Here is an 18,615-nt window from a genome sequence, read left to right as displayed (position 1 = left end):
TCCTGAGTAAGGGGGGCACGGCTGCCTTGTATGTCCTAAACAGTATTCTTCCCTATGTCACTAAAGCTAGGAAACATGCAAGCCTATTATGTTCGGGCCTCTGCCAAACCGGTTTAAATACCGGCACATTATGCAAATTGACAGCCCCATATTTAAATTTGCTCATTTGCATTATGGTGAAACTTTCTTCGCATCTCCAGGCGAGTGACGGATAGTTTTTGGGAACGAAGTATCAGGTTATAACCCACGTTATACACAGGTCTGGATAAGTAAAGCGCGGTGTCGTATGGATAAATTCCACAAGTAAATTGCTTTAATCCGATGAAATCCTCTACGGCATCAACCTGCCCTTCCTGTAACATCCATATGTTTCCTGCGGCTACCTTTAAAGGGAAACAACCGTAATTCACACGCTCCTATTGTTGGCGAACATTAAAGATGCGTATAGTTCCTGTGCGTACCGGGCTGCCGAATTAACATCTATGATGTAAGATTATCAGATGCCGTGTTAGACAGACCGGCTCTGATACATTACATTCTAAACACTGGATCACCGAGGCCTCTGCTTTAATGCTCGCTGCAAGCTCTCCTTGCGAGAGTAAAAAGCTCCTCTCCATCACCTCTCTCCTCACACTCCTTTCTTCGGACCTTCTTTAACCAAACTGCACTTAACAAAACCCAAATTAACTCCATCTACCGTAAAACACATTTCAAGAGGCAGGCGCCTCATCAGCTGAAGGGTTAAAAGCCGCAATCCCCAAAGGGAACATGTGGCGGATATTTAACCTCAGTCCGGGGCTTTGACTGGCACCAAGAGCTAAATGCTGGGTTTCTTCACAACAAAATTTCTCCCAGCATCATGGCAGCCAGATCCTGGCCTGCAGAGCACACAATTCATCCCATAGGGGAGGAAAAAGTCCACTACCTACTTAAAACTGACAAAAAAATTATACATAAACCTTCCTTTCTGTCATTATACCGCGGACTCCGCGCAGGACAATGACATCATAAACCTACACAAAACAAAACGATTCACCTGCAATTTCTCTCCCTCCAAAGCTGCTCTGTAATCCCAGAAAGACCGCTCATAACAGCCTAATCTGAAATTTTATCGGCCATTAAATTGCCTGACAAAGAGAACTACAAGGGTTAATTCCCCAACTCCAAAAAATATATAAAATCACTAATAATTAACAAAAAGGAGCGTTTAATGCACGTTTAAGCATACCAGGCCTCGGTAATAAATTATCCGTGAAAATTTTTATTTTACAGCAAATCCGAGTATTAACATGAACTTCGCCTTCTTAATGTTCTTTTTTTTTTTTTATTATTATTTGAAGCGGTAAATGTTACGGTTTGTGAAAAAGGACTTGTCTGCTGGAATATAATTTCTTCAAACCCCCACCCCCCTCTGTTTAACGATTAAAAGCACTGCCATTTACAGTAATATATATTATATATTACCAAGGGTTTGGCAGACGGTAAAAACGTTTTGTGAATTCTCAACCCTTTCTAAGAAGAGAACACTGCAGACGTTACCCTGAAGGCAGCAGAAGACATTCCACCATTGCCCCGATGATGATTCTAAAGACCAGGCACATCTTGGAACTTTTTGATCGGAGGCTTAATTTTCTTTCACTTAATAAGCTTGATTTTAAAATAAAGCTATACGCATATTATACATATATTTCTTGTGGGAAGCGTGATTTTTTACTTGGTTCTATGAGCGGACCCCTATTGCATGGTCCATAAACCTATTAAAGTGCCGCAGATGTGTTTCGTTATTTTAAAAGCTGCTGCACCGAAAAGGTTGAGACTCTAGCGGGATTTGGGGGGCTCTCCTATCACATTTGCCCGTCTGTGGTTCACATCCTCCCCCAAGGTACAGGCAGTTTATGGTGGGGCTGCGCGTGGACATCCGTCACCAGTGGGGGCTGCGGAGGTGGTTGAGCAGGGGCCCCAGGATCCAAACATTTTCACGCCTGATTAGCTTATTGATCAGCGGCTGTGCCTTAATACTGATGATCCTGAATGAGATTTAAGACTATTAATACGAGGAGCCAAGTTACTGCCTGGTCCTCTTCAGAGAAAACAGGGGACGGGGGGCACGATGCAGTAGGTAGGGTTCCACAGGATTAGACCATGTTAACGCCAGGAAGGTTAGCACATTCTGAAGCTGTAAAACATGCAATGAGTTGCACTGCAGGGGCCCCCGGCGCAGGGGGGGTTCATAGCCGCACATCCCGACTTTCGTCTGGGGTGGACGCACGGCCCTAATTTAGTGTTTTTTGAAGTCTTGGGATTCGAATATTTTGAGGCGCTCCTGGACAGTCAACCCCTCCTTCAGGCTCTGCGGAGAGGAGGGAGAGAAGGTCAGCTGAGAACCTGGTCAGGCATCCGGCACTCATACTCCAGACACAAGTGTCCGCAACAACACACGTGAAAGAGAGATTAGTGAAACATGCTAAAGAGAAAAAAATAAACATCCCTTTGAGTGAGTCACGTGTGGCCAGTGAGAGTGGATGGGACAATGAGAATTTTAGGAGAAGGCAAACATTGTGTCCTGAAGACGAAGGTGGATAAACGGATCGAGGGGTGGGTTCCGCAGAAGACACAGGACTACGACAGGGGTTAATTATGTATCTTCTCAACACAGCCAAATTGGACATAAGGAAGAGCTACTCCTTGCCACCCCGACTACCTTTTACTCATACTCGTCGAGTTTGGATACAGTAAGACCGGGTCGGTCTTTGTGCAGAGCATGCATGATCAGGCAGGAAGGAAAGGTCTACGTAAATATCCAAGACTTCTGGCTACGCCATCATGGAGCTGCAGTGGCAGTTTTAAAACCAGAGCATTGTGGGTAATTCCGATCAAAAATGGCGGCACGGCCGGGCAGAGGCTCAGTCTACGGAGCAGGTATGACGAAGGTTTCTGTATGTCGTAAAGAGAATAGCAGCAGGCCGGGGTACGGGGGGGGGCTAAGGGATGGAGAGAAAGTTCAGCATGCACAGTCGGTTGGCCTTGGTTTTACCTACATGTCAGGGAACCTGGTACCTGGAATCTTTCAGTTATCCCATGAGACCTGCTCAATTACGGACTGCCAGGGACAAAGGGAGACACAGACAGACAGAGAAAGCGCATGAATCCTAAGTGCACGTGCTTATTCCCCAAACCAGCACCCCAACCAAAGATCCTAATAAATAAAATAGATGGGGATACCTTTAGGGCCACATGCATGGCGTCTCTTGATATTGCCTGTACCGACACAAGGACCAATAGCAGCATGAAAAACGGTCCTTAAGGCAGAGACAAGGGCTTCTCTTATATATGACAATATGTACACCAACGTATAGCGCCCCAGCTCCTGGCGGCCGGAGCTTCACGGGTGTTGTAGTCCGTCAGCAGGTGAAGGCTGACGGCCCCTGTCCTAATAACCAGAGCATCTTTAACAAACTGGGACAGAAAAACGCAACAGACAAAGACATGATGGAGAGGGCCTGTAAGAGCATCCTTTGCTACCATAATAATATCTAAAACTGCTTTTAAAGGATATGTACAAAAATAATACACTGGAGCCCCGCTGCTTTGTATCAATGGAACAGAAAAAACATTAAACCGCTGCCTACACCTGCTGGATACTCGGGACACGGCAGACCCACCTTGGACCTGATGTTCCGCAGCTGTCGGTTGATGCTGGAACGGTCGTTCTTCAGGAAATCTGGGTTACTTTTTGATTTCATGATATCTGTGGGAACGAGGAGAGAGACTATGAGAGTTGGGGTTTTAGCGGATTGGACTGTAGGTAATCATCTTTTTGCCCGGCAGGGGTAACGGGAAAAGCGGGTCGGTGATCACCGACGGTCATTCGACTGGGGGGTTCCACCACTCACCATATCCAGACACCGACGCACTCTCAGGGGACTTGTCTCCCAACATCTCCACGGCCGCCTTCAGCTGCTCCTTCAAACGGCTGATGTCGCACTCTGCCTTGGCCTTCGCGTTGCTCAGCTCTGTGTAGATATCCTTGTATTTATCGCTGGTGTATTTCTTGTCCTAAAAGGATAAAAGGAGATTCATTTAAGGATGCTTTTTTTTTTGTCAACAGTCATCAGACTGCAAGAGTGAAATCATACCACTAGGGGGCAGCCAAACACAACAACCTGAAAGCATAGTAAAGTATCCTGGCATATATTATTTTTTATTGTTTTATATAGCGCCATCAAATTCCATAGCGCTGTACAATATACAAGCTCTCAGGCCTATCCATCATCTTTCGGTATTAAAAGGTAGCGTCTATTAGCTATCCGTGGCTCGCGCAGTAACACTAGCTACTTTCTTCTCAAGCAAACACACAAGAACAGAATCTCTGCTTTGACATCTTAAAAGCTGACGAAGCTGCTGTCCCCGTACCCTCAGCGCTGTCTGCAGTTCATCCTTGAGCGAGTTAATCTCCTGTTTCTGGTACTGTATTTCAGACTCTTTCACTCTCAAAAGAACCTGGAAAGAGAAGAAAGTCAGCTGGATCTCAGTCATTCCTGATGCTAAATATGCCTATAATACATACATGTGCTGGTTACAGATGACGGAATCTCTATAACTTTTCTAGATCTAGATAACTTTTCTAGATCTGCAGAAATGCATAATTTACACCGATTTTTCATATAAACTGCAAATGTACATGGTTTACCATAAATTGCAGAAGGAAAGGAGTGTTTGCCGAGTGGGGGAGCGAAGTAGTGGTTATGTGAAGATCTAGGGGCACAAAGGATCATTTTAACCTTTTAAACATAATTGCCAGCAGACGTGCCAATGGTTTAATGTTTTTATTCCTATTTCCATGCCTGCATGATGTAAAATAATGTTTCTCCTTTATTGGGTCCATCATGGCACCATGTGAACCTTTCCAATTTAAAACCACCTTTTTATTCCGGTGAATAAACTTAGAATGTGTGAAAGCTTAACGAGTCCTGTACCTCCAACTCGTAGACATCTTTCCCCTGTGTAAGAGGCGATATCTCCCCTCCTTCTCCGGTTACTAGCGTTCGCAGCCGGGTGATCTCAGAGGCCAGACGATTATTTAGCTCCTGAAAGCCAAAATACAGGAAAAGCTGTACAGAACTGCATCAAAATAAACAGCGGGGTGACATAAACGCAAACGAGAACACAAACAAGTGCAGTATAAGGGCAACGTTCCAAAACATAACAGATTTAAACTCCCAGCAATCATCTGCTGATGCTTTGGGGTCTCTGCCCGGCTCAGGGATTGTGGAATATGTCACCTGGTTGTGAGCGTTGAGCTCTTGGTTCTCGCGCTGACACTGCCGTAGGGCCTGGCGCTCGGCCTCCAGTGCCTGAGCCAGATGCGCGTTCTCCAGGCACTTCTGGGAGTACTGCTCAGACAGGACCTCCAGCTCCCTCTGTATGGAGTGCAATTCCTCCCTGTGAAGAAACGGAAAACTAGCTGTAAATATAACATGTAGAAGAACAGAAGGTGACTGGGCGACATGTAGCATAACTCACAGGTACTGCCTGCGCAGGGACTCCACGTCCGCGTTCACGCTGCTGATCTGGGAGCGCTGGTTCTTCTCCAGCTCTCTCTCCAGCTCTTCCCTGTGCGCGTTCTTCATGGCTTCGATGGCTACGGAACACAGACGGTAAAGCAATAAAGCACAGAGCCAGTTTTAAACAGCTGAGCTTTCCCTACATCCCAGCTTTCTGCAGAAACAATTCCAGGTACAATGATGGGTAAAATACCAAGACAATAGGCAAGTGAACAATGGCAACACCTCCTCAAAGTGACCCGATAAAGCATGCGCGGCACCCCAAGTTTCTCTACCTGAGATGGTTGCTGCCGTCTCCTCGGCCAGCAGACGGTCCTTCTCTTCTCGGAGTTTCTCCAGCTCTCTCTGGTGCTGCCTCTGCAGATCCTCTAACTTCTTCTGGTGCGTCTCCTCCATGGCTGCAAAGCCTCGTTCGCAGGTGGCCTGCAAACAAAACGACTCGTTTTAATACAAGTTTATTTTCGCTGGGGCAGTAAGACATAATCCCAGACCCACAGATCAATGTCTGGAGACGAGACGTGGACAATGCTGTGAGAGCAGCCAAAATGGGCTATCAGGAAAGGAGAGCTGGAAAATAAACCAGGAGAGATTCCTAATTAATTTTATTATATATAAAATATACTGAAGATTTAATATAATACAATGAAAAACTGCTTCCATCAGACTGGGGCTGGATATGTAAGCGCTAGCCTTTGTGGTGCAGCGGTACTTAATGTTAAAACCTTCCATGCCTGCTCATATATTCTTTTTCCTCCAAAAGGGCAAAATTAGAATGGTTGATATACATTAAGTAACCCCAGGTGGAGTCTTTCCATACATGCGCAGGAATCTACGTCTGATAAACGATGCACCATGACCTTAACCTCGCTACTACGTAACATTCGCCTTGACAGAGTCTGTTGGAGCTACAAATCTCATAAGCCTCTCAAATGGCTGATAAAGAATGATGGGAGTTGTCGTTTAACAGCCGTCTATTTATGCAGAGGCTCGGGAAGTTAAAGAACCTTTAATCCTTACTAACATCTAAGCGTGTTTGGCAATAAACACAGGAAAACATCCAAAGAAACTGGACATGCCCTGAGGTTATTTATTATTATTATTAATCTGTGGATTCTGGATTTCCAGCATATTATGTGCTAGATTTGCAGGATTCCGTAAAAGTCTCCTTAATAAATATCATTCCGTTTATGTGTATTTTTTATGCCACAATCACCGTGCGGAGTGTGAATTTGTTATAATGCGTGTATATATCTATATAATATGTAAAGAGCTTCCAATTTACTAAATAAAAAATAAATAAAGCAAAGGATCGTTATGGTATCCTGAATATCACTGCAGCATTTAACAGCAAAGGGAAAATAATCACAGGATAAAGTCTAAGAACAGAACCCAGTTTCAGGACCTTTAAATTTTCAAAATCAGCCTGGTATTTCTCTTTCAGAGCGGACGTATTCCCTTCAAGGTCCTTATTCTCTAATTTTGCTCTCATCTCGTCCATCTGAGCTTCCAGCTCTAGAATCCGCTCTCTCAGAACATTAGTGGAGTGCAGGTCTGCCGCTGCGTCAGGACGAGCTCCTAACGGGTTCACGGGAGACGTCTCATCTCCTGGGGACGGCATGTCTGGGTGCGCTCTCTGGTAGATGTCCAGGGTCTCTTGCAGCCGGTGGATACCGAGAGTGTATCTATCCTCCAGAGCCTTGATTTCATCTCTGTGGGTACTTTTTAGCTCGTGAATCTTTTCTTGGAATTTTGCCTCTAAGGTTCTGATCTGCTCTATGTGGATTCTCTCGGAGTTCTGCTTTTCCTGCTCTAAAACCCTACGTTTGTTAACGGCCTCCACGCTTTCTGCTTTCAAAAAATCCTCTCTTTCTGTCCAGCTTTCCGTAAGGCTCTGTATCTCCATTTTGTAACTGCTCTCGACCTGTGATATTTTCTCTTTGAAGCAAGCCTCTGCTTCTCCAAGATTCTGCTCTACACCTACGGCAGCTGTCCTCTCTCTTTCCACCATGCCCGAGAGCTCATCCTGCTTTATTTGTAATATCTGCCGATACTCTTGTTGCATCATCGCAAGAGTCTCTGCATGAACTCCGCAGAGACTGGCCACCCGTTTTTCCATCTCCCTCTCACATTCGAATCTGGTTTTACAGCATACGTATTGCAGCTGAGCCTGTACTACAGCATCTTCAACAAGAAAAGATGGAAAGTCACTAGCATGAAGAGACAGCTCTTGGGAGACTTCCAACAGACTCTGAACATCACCACATTGGACGCCTGTAGTTTGCATAGACATTAAAGCATGAGAAATTCCTTGAAGGACTTTTGCTTTTTCTTTTAAATGTTTAGAGAGTTCCTCCTGAAAAGACACAAGCACATTGCGTGTCGATCCTTCGAGATTCCCTGACTCTTCCACATACCGGGAAGCTTTGCATCGCTCTGAGACAGGCGGAAGATGTAGGGCATTGTCAAAATCCAGAGGTCCGTAATCCATCGTCTGCTCTTCCAACACGCATTTCTGGTCAAGTGCGGCTTTTGTTCTTTGTAGTTCAGCTTCAAGCAGTTTTACACGGTTAAGGTAGAAGTCCAACTTTTGAGAGGTAAAGCCCAGCTCAGCGTTGACCAAAGTGTTCTCTGCAAGAGTCCGTAAAAGATCTTGACGATCCCAAGTATTTGCTTCAGCCTCATCAGCAACGTCAGTGTTTCTAACAGCTCCTCCAAGCCTTTCAACCCTGCTCCAAAAGTCTCTTCCTAGTTTTACCTTCTTTGCAAACATATCTATCAGAGATGCCACTCTGAAATCCTCACTGTCCTTTTTGTCCTCTGGTTCGGAAGGCTCAGGAAAGCTATCGTCTATTAAAACCCCTGCTAATTTGTTCATCAACTTTGCCTGAAAATCTATTTTTTCTGACAGGAGTTGCACCGTGTCTTTACAAGGCCACATTTCTGCCAAGGTTGCCCTATCACTAGTGGGGACAACGGGAGAATATTGTTCATTGGATGTCTTGCGTTGTAGAAACTGCTGAAGAAAACATACAGTGTTGGACAGGACGGCCCCAATCTTGGACAGGGTTGAAGAGCCAAGCTGTACAGTATCTCCCCAACACTGTAGGTCTTGCAGCAATTTTCTACATGCTTCCAAACAGCATACCAAGTCTTTCTGTACCTCTATGGACAGCATTTGATCTAGTTCAGATCTTTGTTCTGCTTCCAGCTGCTTTTCCATATCGCTGACCTGTCTTGTACTGTCCTCAAGTTCTTCCCGAAGATTGGACTCTGCCCTAGCCCACTGACTGTGTAGGCTAGTCATGGTCTCCTGATTAAAAGCTTCCTTAATCTCCAGATTGAATTTTATATCTTTGAGCTTTGCCTCTGTTAAACGAAGCTTACTTTCAAGGGACTGGATTGCACAAATGTATTTGTCAAAATAACTAGGCCTAAAACATTGGTCCTGAGCTGTGACCTCCAAAGAGACCTGTAGGCTTGTGTCAGTGGAAGAGCTGTCGGTCCATGTCTTTTCAGAGCCGTCAACGTGCGCATATTTCTGGCACTGAATACTGGAGAAACGTATCCTCTGCCTTTTGGCTCCTGTGTCCATCTCTTTTTCGGAGGAAAGCGTGGAACTACAGGTCTCCTCAGTATTCAATGAGGAATATGCAGCACCCTGACCTGTTTCCATGAGGTCGTCTGCTGCCAGCTTCTCACCAGTTGCACAACCCTTATTAACGCTCAAACTCTGTTCCAACGCAGCAATCCGATTTTTTGCTGCCTCCAACTGGACGCAGAGAATTTCAAATTCTATTGCTTGTGACTCTGTGTTAAGACTGTAAGATCTTTGTAGAGCTTTTTCTTTGGAGTTCAGTTTTTTTTCGGTCTCTTCCAAACTGTTCCCCAAAGCTGCCATCTTAATAAGTGCTTCATTGATATCCTGGTCCTTCTTCTCCACCACCTTTCTGTGGGCATCTGAGATGTTCCTGATCTCCTCTTTCTTTTGTCTCAATGCTTCTTGCAGTTTCTTGGAAGCCTCTTCCAAAGAGTAGCTTAAGTCATGGTACTCTTCCTCTCGCGTCCGAAGTCTGGCCTGCAAGTGGACGGTTTCTGTATCATTCACAGCCATCTGGACGGCCATTTCTTGACATGCTGATTTTAACCGGTCCCGTTCTGCCTCCAGTTCTTTGACGTAGTCTTCAAGTTTATGAATTCTGGACTCCCTTCCGGCCAACTGCCCTTCCAGGTGATGGACTAATATGCTGGACTCCGCGTTTGCATTCAGCCTCTCCTTCTGCAGGATCTCCATCAGCTGCTCGTTCTCTTGCAGCTGATCTTCGTATTCCACAAGCTTATCTTCGGTTTCTTTAAAGTTTTGCAGCAGAAGCTGCTTCTCCTTCTCGTAACTCCCGAGCAGATCCTCGTAGTTCATTTGGAGTCTCTTTTCGGTCAGGACCCGTGATTGCTCGCTTGCTTCCAGCTCAGCTCTGAGATCTTCCACCTTCTCCTGAAGCCTTTGAGCTTCCTTCTGATAGTCTTTCTGGAGAACCTGCTCCATTTCGAATTCTCGCAACTCCTGCTTCTTCTCCAAAAGTGAAGACTCCGCTTCTTTCAGCTTCTGCCGCGTGGCCTGTAGTTGGGAGCTCAGAGCTGCCTCACTGCTTTGTCGTTCTTCTAGCATCTCTTTGGCTTTATCTTTCTCACTTTTCAAGTCAGCTTTGAGTTTTGTCAGCGCTTGGTCCTTTATTGACAGGTCGGCAGATGCGCTGTTCAGTCGCGCCTGAAGGCTGAGAATCTCTGCCTCGTGGTGCCGGATGGTGTCCTTTGCTTCGCTATAACTGTGTTTTAGGGTCTGCATCTGATGGTTGAAAAGCTCTTGGCGTCTGCATTGCGCCTCCAGTTCGTTTTGAAGATCCTTGTTGACCTTGTGAAGTCTCTCCCAGGCGTCCGATGAGGGATCTGCCAATTCACTCTTAAAGAAATTAATTAAACACTGATATTAGTAACACTCTCCATCTCCCACGTCTGAGTGTCACACCTCTGGTCAACATGGACCATATCAAAAACCTTCTTGCCTCTTCGGCTGCTGCTTAAGGTTTTTTGTTTTTTTTGAGGGGAAGAATATTTTTTTAACCATTAATTTATGGCTAATTCTTATTGGCTGAGTAATTTGTGCATTAAAAGGAAACAAACGGGAAAACATCTAAGGCAACTACATGGAGATAACAGAAGGAAAAGAGCTTGACGGGTAAAGAAAAGAAACACATTGACGGCTGAATACCGTTTTCTAAAACACAAAAATATTTTCTACGTTAGTCTTCGAGATGAGGATTAACGGAAATGATGCATTCCTAGAACATGCAGGAGCGGTACAAAATAAACAAAAAGACACACAACACAGAAGGATTTTTTATTCTCATAGGTTTGTAAGACACAAAGTAAATTAAGAATGAAAAACAAACAAAAGATACTCGGCAAGTAAAAATAAAATACAAAATCACAGACCGTGAGATGGCAGCCATGCACGGAAAGAAAATAAGTAAGAATAACGGATTGCGTTCATGCAGACCGTACACAAACTGCTGAAGAAGCCAGCCAGATGCTGAAGAATTGAGCCTGAACCTGCTTAAATCTTATAAACGCTGGTAGGAGAAAGGCCATAGATGTGACACTCAGTGAACTATTAAATGTATTCCATGCTAAAAATTACAGCATGCACTATAAGCCACTGAGATGCGTTAGTGACTACAACCATCCAACCTAATTTCAGGTTTACAGCAGAGAGGGGTTAAAAGGTGCATTAGGATCACCGAGAAGAAATTCAGAGAAAGAACATGTTGAGATTCAGTGAAAGGTTCCTCACATACTCGGGACCAAAATGGAGTGAGGTCTGAGGGAACCGATTGAGTGCACCCAGCACTGAAGCTGAATAAAGCAGTGGCACCTGGCTTGTCCATGGGAGGATCACATGGAGGTAGACCAAATGGAGAATTGGGACTAAAACTCATCTTTGTGGCTGGATGTGTATGGGTTGGAATGCTAAGCAATGCCTTGTCGAAGAGTGTAATGGCCGTTTGTTGATTAGGAGTGTGAGTGATGCTATATTCAGGTGTGAGGGTCAGGCTGAGTGCCACTTTCAGAGATAAATACCCGTGTGATGCCAGGTATTGGAAACAGATGCATGCGCAGGGATGTGCTGAAGTCAGTACTAACTCTACACAGGTAAACACCTTGGCTGCCAGGTTTCTGTGCACGGTGACCCATGGCAGCCAAGGGGTTTATCAGATACAATGGAGGCGTCCAGGTACCTGTAACACATATCCGTCTCTCGCACTCTGCTGCTGCTCCAGGGCTTCCTTCAGCCGTTGCTGCAGAACAAGGTTCTCGGCTAGAAGATCGGAAACCTCCCTTTGACTCTGCTCAAGCTGAGAAGACAAAGGAGTCAAAAATTCTGTACGATTCCATAGTCTATCGCTGGAAAATAAAAGCTCATGTGCTTATAAAAAGGTACTTTCCTACTCAAAATGCGGACACGCACATTGTGTACAGAGCGTACTTGTATATGTCACATTATATCTTATAAATCTATATATAAGGAGCCTTGATCTCTTACCTGCTTCTCCAGTAGGGAAACAATGTCCTCAGAGGGGTGCTTTTGCGGGCCGGTGGGCAGAGGGGATATGGGAATCTGCTTCTCTTCTCTCAAGGGGGTGGTCTCCACTTGCTGCCATCGCTGCTCTATCTCCACTTGGACATTTGGCCGAATGTCCATGGAGTCAGATGCAAGTCCCCTGTCAATCTCCATGCGAGAAGTATCTTCCACTGTGGACTCCTCCACGGAGTCCGAGCTCTCGAACCTCTTCCTGCGTTCCTCCCTCCTGCGCGCTCGCTCCCTCTCAAGCTCTCCCAGGTCACTGTTAGAATCTGTAGTGTCGTACGAAGAGATGGACTTCATGGCTTGGGCCCTCTCCTGAGCCAACGCCTGCTGCATGGGTCGAAACTCTGCCCAGTCGAAAGTTTTTGAACGTCCTTCCCTTCTCCGTTCCCGAGCCCGGCTTCTCTTCTGTTCCACGTCGGCGTCGGAATGTTCCGAGGAGTCCAGCTTGTCGATCGGCATAGAGCTGGGGCTGAAAGAGGAGACCTTACTTCTCTCCTCCGGCAGAGAGCTGCCAACAAAACAAACACAGATACAACGTTAGTGGACATCTGGCCTTATGCAACACATTGGCTCTGAGCATCTCAGACACCGGCACCTCAGGAGACTCCGAAAATTGGGGAAGGAGGAAAAGTACAAGACTGGCAGTACGGTGTTTGGAAAGCAAGCACTATGGAGATGTCTTCACACATCAACAGTTTTCTTTTACCAACAAAGGATCACATTAAGCCATTCAGGGGAAAAAATTCTCAATAACAAGACTCCACAATAAAGGAGAGGAGAGATATTCAAGGATATGGCGGGTGCAGATCCCTTTCTGAGGGACAGGCGCAGCGTTTAATATTGTGCTACCCTCTGGTAACTCATCATGGACCTTTCATGGTGTGAGGTAACACTACCAAATGATGATTTATCCCCAAACTGAGTGCGAGAATGTAGGGGGATTTCTTGACCTTCCTGATAATATATTTTCTTGTGTGATCACTTTATTTGCTTCTAACCCCAAAAGGTAGCAATAAAATAACCTCCATCTTTGTAGGTTATTATCCCCTTTGGCAGTGGCCGGACCCACACACACATTGGAGAGTGATGAGTTCATACCCCTCGCGGTACTGAAAAGGTTAAATTAAGCAGAGCCGTATAATGAACCGGCATGCATAGTACACATGCGCTCAGCGTTATATACGAATACGAGTATAAAGTGTGGAGTTTGCAGGATTTCCATGCAAGTCCGGCTGACAGGTAGTAACCACACTCAGCCTCGCGTGTTTCTTTTGTGTTTAATGATTGACCCAAACGGGCGCCACTCATCACACCAAGCCAGCCATGCTGGGACACCGGCTGTACGGCTGATTCAAGCAACGAGCGTGTTAAGGCTGGTACATACACAGGCGCCCTATGAATCCTGAATTACTGCTCGCAACATCTACACAACCCGCACAGCCAATCTACGTCACAAAGACCAGAAAGGTCACAGTACTTCTAAGGCCGGATTTTGTTGTGCGCCCCAGAACCTATTCTACAATCTCAGAGAAGGTCACCCCTAAGCCTCGATGACGACAAGCCTTCAGAAGCAAAGCATGCAGTGAACCACTACAAATACAAACCACAGGACGTTAATACAGGAGAGAACACAGCTTTCCAACCTGGGCCTCAGTACAGAGAGCGAGAGGGGGAAGCTTTTCCTGAGGTAGGCATGGAAATCAAAGAAATGGAGGAGTGAGACAAGGAGAGAAAAAGCGGAGAGAGAGGATGACAGATGTAAAGAGCAAAATGAAAAGAGACAGCAGCGGGTAGAGAAACTGATGGATAACAGACGCCGAGGAGGAGGAGAAAGAAAGTTGCAGATGGGGATACGGTAACCACAGAGCAGCAATGAGAGATTTAAAAAGTAGAGAGAAAGGACAGTAGAGAGAAGACTGTGTTCCGGATACACAGGTGGCATGTCACGCACGTCACGCACACGCTTAGAATTATTAAGTCTTGCAGTTTTTAGTGTCATTGGGGGGTAAACGCGGCTCAGGGCTTCACCTGGTTACATCCGGGGCTGTGCTGGGTCTCACGTGTTTCATGATGGTCTGGATCCAGTTTCTGCGGATCCCCGAGGTCATTGCAGACAGCGTGAACTCGCTCTCCTTAGTCTGAAAGAACCCAAATCAATCAACTCTCAGAGCGGAACAACAATGGCGGGACCTCAACTCATCTCATACGGGCCACAGAGAGCACAAAGGCCGAGCCATTACTGCTCCGCCGAGTGCCTGCGCTGCTAGAATCATACATTAAGTGTGACCTGCATAGAGAGTTCTGACAAATTATATTCCGCTTATCATTCTGATGCCGCAGGAAAGGCTCCGGGTACAAAAAAAGCAATATATTTTTTGGCTCTTACGTGGATTTGGAATCCGTAATTTCTCTGGACTGGATACTCCGTAACATCGTGGCAAGTGGACAAGTCAATTTCTCCGTCCAAGTCGGCAGCCTAAACAAACAAAAGGCAGATAAACGGGGGGCGTCTCGGGCACGGAGGGAGCGATGGAGGATGACGCTCCCGACAGAAAGACGATGCAGAGGAACAGGGGCGCAATCCAACAAGCCAGCTTTAAATACGGACATCGGCCTTTTAATGGGCTACAAATACCCACGATGCGCGCACTGAACTGGTATTTGGCTAGTAAAGGATTGTGGGATTTGTAGTTCCGTAACAGTAAGAGGCCTGTGTTTAACAGCTATTTTACAAAGAATATTCTGTTTGCTACTGTTGCCAACATCACAAACGGTAAATTAACGGTATTTCCACAATTTACAGAGATACAGAATTATACAGTGCTAGCCGTGGAACGAAAACGAGCACATTTGGCAACTAAACTGCAAACCATTACAGGTTTCCAAGACGAAGAAAGGCTTTTCTTCTTCTAGAGCCTCTAAGTTTTGAAAGCTAATGCAATTCAGAAAAAAAATATTTGAAGTAACTAAAGAATGGCTTCTGGGCAGAGTTTGCTGGGGAGTCACTCTGCAGGGTAAGTGGAGATGACGCGCGGCGAGCGAGGGGCTCCAGTGAGCGTTAACTCACCTCCTCCGCCACGGAGTCCCGGTAATATCTCAGGGTCTGGTCCGTGAGCACAAACCAGTGCTTCTTCCACTAAAGGACAGGGAAGCAAAGCGAGACGGTAAAAGCTTTACTGGGGTCTACAGGCATGATCTATACCGCATTACATTACATTTTCTGTAGCGCGGTTACAATAGGTGAAAATAGACATATTGGTACGGAAGGAGAAGAGGGCCCTGCTCTGGCCAGCAGGCGGCGCTGTGCTTTATTCTGCCCCTCGTCGCCGTCCTAGGACACCAAGGATAACGTCTGCAATCCAACTGGGATTTGGATTCATTCGGTAGCAGAAACGTCTGCCCCAGTTCGGCGAAAGAATGAAAGCGTAAGAAACCCTATAACCTGAGAAACTGGATAATATCTGGAATAATGATCACTAAACCAGGCACAGGCGAGGTCAACAAGCACATCTTATTTGTACATGCCGGAAGCCGGAGTAAGGAATGTAGGCGCATTGACACATATAAACATGTAACACGCGGCGATCATGGCGGGTCACCCCACGTCCAGGGTGACGCAGCTGGCAGGCATTTTTGGGTTATGATGTAATCAGTCGGAAGCCTCGTCCCCTCGTCTCTGCTTGTAAACAGAGTCGGAATAACTTCCAGCTCACATAACAGCAGCTGATCAGCCTCTCCCGCCGGGTCCCATTAAACAGGACACAGCGGTCTTCCCACGGATAGCATTTCAAACGTAAGCCGAGTAGCACGTTTTCTGGTTTGCTTTAATGTTGGCTTTCTGGATTCTTACAGAGCAGCCCCCGTGCCAGTCATACAGTTACCGCATTTACCCTGACATTAAACATGATACATGTTCCTGCAATAATACAACAAAGCCATCTTCCATTTAAAGGGACGATGAAACGTCGAGCCAGACCACGGAAAGATTTTAGTGAATATCTCACGCTATCTGCGCGCTACAATCTACCGCAACTTCATAGCCGAAACACACATTTTATGACATCACTCCGCAGTCCGGTAGCATGAAAACTACCTCAAATCTACGCCCAAGAATCCGCCTCCCGCCGGCTCTCACTCACCTGCCCGTCGTGGTACTGCTTGGTAAGCCATCCCTTCTTGAAATTCAACAAGTCGGGCTGCAAACAGAATTATAATATTATTAATAATCAGTGTCGGCCCCCGCGGGCAGAACCCAAACTAAACAACAGACTGGAGAATAAAAAGCAGAGGCCAGGATTATCACCGTATTTATTACGGCAGAATTATAACGCGCATTAACTGCTATATCCTCAGCACGTTCTTCCAGGAAAAAATATGATTAATCCGATGGACAAAAAAACTCTTCAATAGATCCTTTTTATCCCCAAACATCGAAGTTTAATCTTTTTTTCTCCAAAAAAATAAAAATCAGCATCATGTTTATGCTGTTCGAGCCAGGCTGGTGTAGAATAGAGATGGGGGGGGGCACAGAGTCGTACCTTCTCTCTCCTATCTAGTCTCATCCCAGGGATGTCTGTGTGGCCCCTCCGCCGTGTCTCTTATACACCGAACATGTCACATGATAAGGGCCACCAGAATACCTGCCATCGCTCGACGTATAAAAATACACAAAAAATACACGTGCAAACCGTATCCGATCGCTCGTTCCCCCGACGGTTTGGGTAGGAATCCGGTTCCCGGTTTAAATAGCAACAGGACCCAAACGCAGCTGCATTTCTTAAGGCGCCAACGTGCCGGGCACGCTATGTAGGGGCCGGGGGCTTCTAGTAAAAGGAAGGCATACCGCGCATATCTTCATGGCAGACAGGAGCTCCCCCCTCTAACTGCCCCAAAACAGAGGGCTGTAACACGAGACCCTCCTGTCCTTATGGAATCTCTAAAACAGGTGCATGTTTGCTAAACAATCCGAACAGAACATCTCCCTAGACAAGCAAATCACCATTATTCCTTACTCTATTGCATTTCTCAGGGAAACCCGTGACTCAATGAACAGAGAAGGCAAGTGTCTCGGGGGGGGGGGGGGGGGGATTATCCAAAAAATGTTTGCCCATCCGCAGCGTTCCTGCTACTCACTGTCATCGACGACTCGGTGGATCTGCGGTCCAAGGATTTTGCTCGGCGGTACGGGGACATAGAGGAGGCAGAAACATCAGGGATGGAGCCGACGCCGGACTCGTCCTGTAAAGAAGGGAAAAGTACCAATGTAAAACTCCCTTCCTACCCCGACAGTGCAGCCGCTGAATATTTACTACCTGCTCTCTGTTTAAGGAGAGTTGGGGGAGAGCTGGTTACACACGGCTACATTGTACCGCAATTCAGAGAGGTTTACCCGTTTCCGGGGGAAGGATCGCTTCTCGCTGCGGCCCTGGCGGGCTTCGCCACTGGAGGCGGCCGGACAGCTCGTCTCCATGCTCTCTGCCTTCTCAATGTCCAGAGCCTCAAACTTCTCAATGACAACAGAGCGCCTGCAAGAGAGAACGCGAGACGCGCTCGTTACAACCGGAAGCATTAGAACACAGCATCGGGGGGGAGCGGCGGAAACGAATACCCCAAAACACAACGATTTATATCGTAATCAGCAGTCACAAACCGTACAAAGCCACAGCAGGGAAACCACACGTCTCTACAACACCTACAGCTCACATCACTCTCAGCCAGCCCCTGACCCACCACAAACCCTTTCTAATGCTTGTCTCCTGCCAGCACAAGACCCAAGAATAAAGAAAAGGGATAGGAGGAGAGCACTTGACCATGTAACGGCTTTTATATAGCGCCGTCATATTCCGCAGCGCTGTATACAAGGCAAATTCTGCCTTAAATGAAGCCATGTAACAATTATAATTGTGTTAAATTATTCTTAAAAAGGCACAGAAACAGCGGTTTTACATAATCCAAGAATGTCTCTATGAACCGTCTGGATGAAAAGAAAAGGCAGTATCTGCCCCGACGCGTTCTCGGTTCTGCTCTCCCTCTGTGTCTGTCTCCCTCTCTCCGCGTCTCTCTCTCTCTCTCTCTCCCTCTGTCTGTCTCTCTCTCTCTCCCTCCCTCTCCCTCTGTCTGTCTCTGTCTCCCTCCCCCTCTGTCTCTCTCTCTCCCCCTCTGTCTCTCCCCCCCTCTGTCTCTCTCTCCCCCCCTCTGTCTGTCTCTCTCTCCCCCTCTGTCTGTCTCTCTCTCTCTCTCCCCCTCTGTCTGTCTCTCTCTCTCTCTCCCCCCCTCTGTCTGTCTCTCTCTCTCTCTCCCCCCCTCTGTCTGTCTCTCTCTCTCTCCCCCCCTGTCTGTCTCTCTCTCTCTCCCCCCCTCTGTCCGTCTCTCTCTCCCCCCCTCTGTCCGTCTCTCTCTCTCTCCCCCCCT

The 18,615-nt window shown here is 46.6% G+C and overlaps 1 protein-coding gene across 1 annotated transcript in view; it reads right to left on the bottom strand.

Moving 5' to 3' along the window:
* Positions 1-2,278: 2,278 nt before the first annotated feature.
* The window catches only part of LOC149285747 (uncharacterized), a 46,760-nt gene continuing 30,423 nt past the window's right edge, over positions 2,279-18,615 (bottom strand). The window contains exons 8-25 of the mRNA XM_089494832.1: positions 17,594-17,729; positions 17,338-17,442; positions 16,344-16,400; positions 15,272-15,340; positions 14,591-14,680; positions 14,233-14,342; positions 13,848-13,886; positions 12,160-12,712; positions 11,855-11,971; positions 6,967-10,518; positions 5,840-5,987; positions 5,524-5,641; positions 5,283-5,442; positions 4,977-5,087; positions 4,414-4,500; positions 3,894-4,056; positions 3,663-3,748; positions 2,279-2,350 (exon numbers count right to left, since the gene is read on the bottom strand). Coding sequence (XP_089350958.1) covers positions 2,279-2,350; positions 3,663-3,748; positions 3,894-4,056; positions 4,414-4,500; positions 4,977-5,087; positions 5,283-5,442; positions 5,524-5,641; positions 5,840-5,987; positions 6,967-10,518; positions 11,855-11,971; positions 12,160-12,712; positions 13,848-13,886; positions 14,233-14,342; positions 14,591-14,680; positions 15,272-15,340; positions 16,344-16,400; positions 17,338-17,442; positions 17,594-17,729 — 5,773 coding nt within the window. The remainder of the gene's footprint in view (positions 2,351-3,662; positions 3,749-3,893; positions 4,057-4,413; positions 4,501-4,976; positions 5,088-5,282; positions 5,443-5,523; positions 5,642-5,839; positions 5,988-6,966; positions 10,519-11,854; positions 11,972-12,159; positions 12,713-13,847; positions 13,887-14,232; positions 14,343-14,590; positions 14,681-15,271; positions 15,341-16,343; positions 16,401-17,337; positions 17,443-17,593; positions 17,730-18,615) is intronic.

This window comes from Sceloporus occidentalis, unplaced genomic scaffold, assembly GCF_023333645.1.
Source record: "Sceloporus occidentalis isolate IW3139 unplaced genomic scaffold, rSceOcc1.0.p SCAF_76, whole genome shotgun sequence".
Lineage (NCBI taxonomy): Eukaryota > Metazoa > Chordata > Lepidosauria > Squamata > Phrynosomatidae > Sceloporus > Sceloporus occidentalis.
This window is presented reverse-complemented; position numbering and strand designations above follow the sequence as displayed.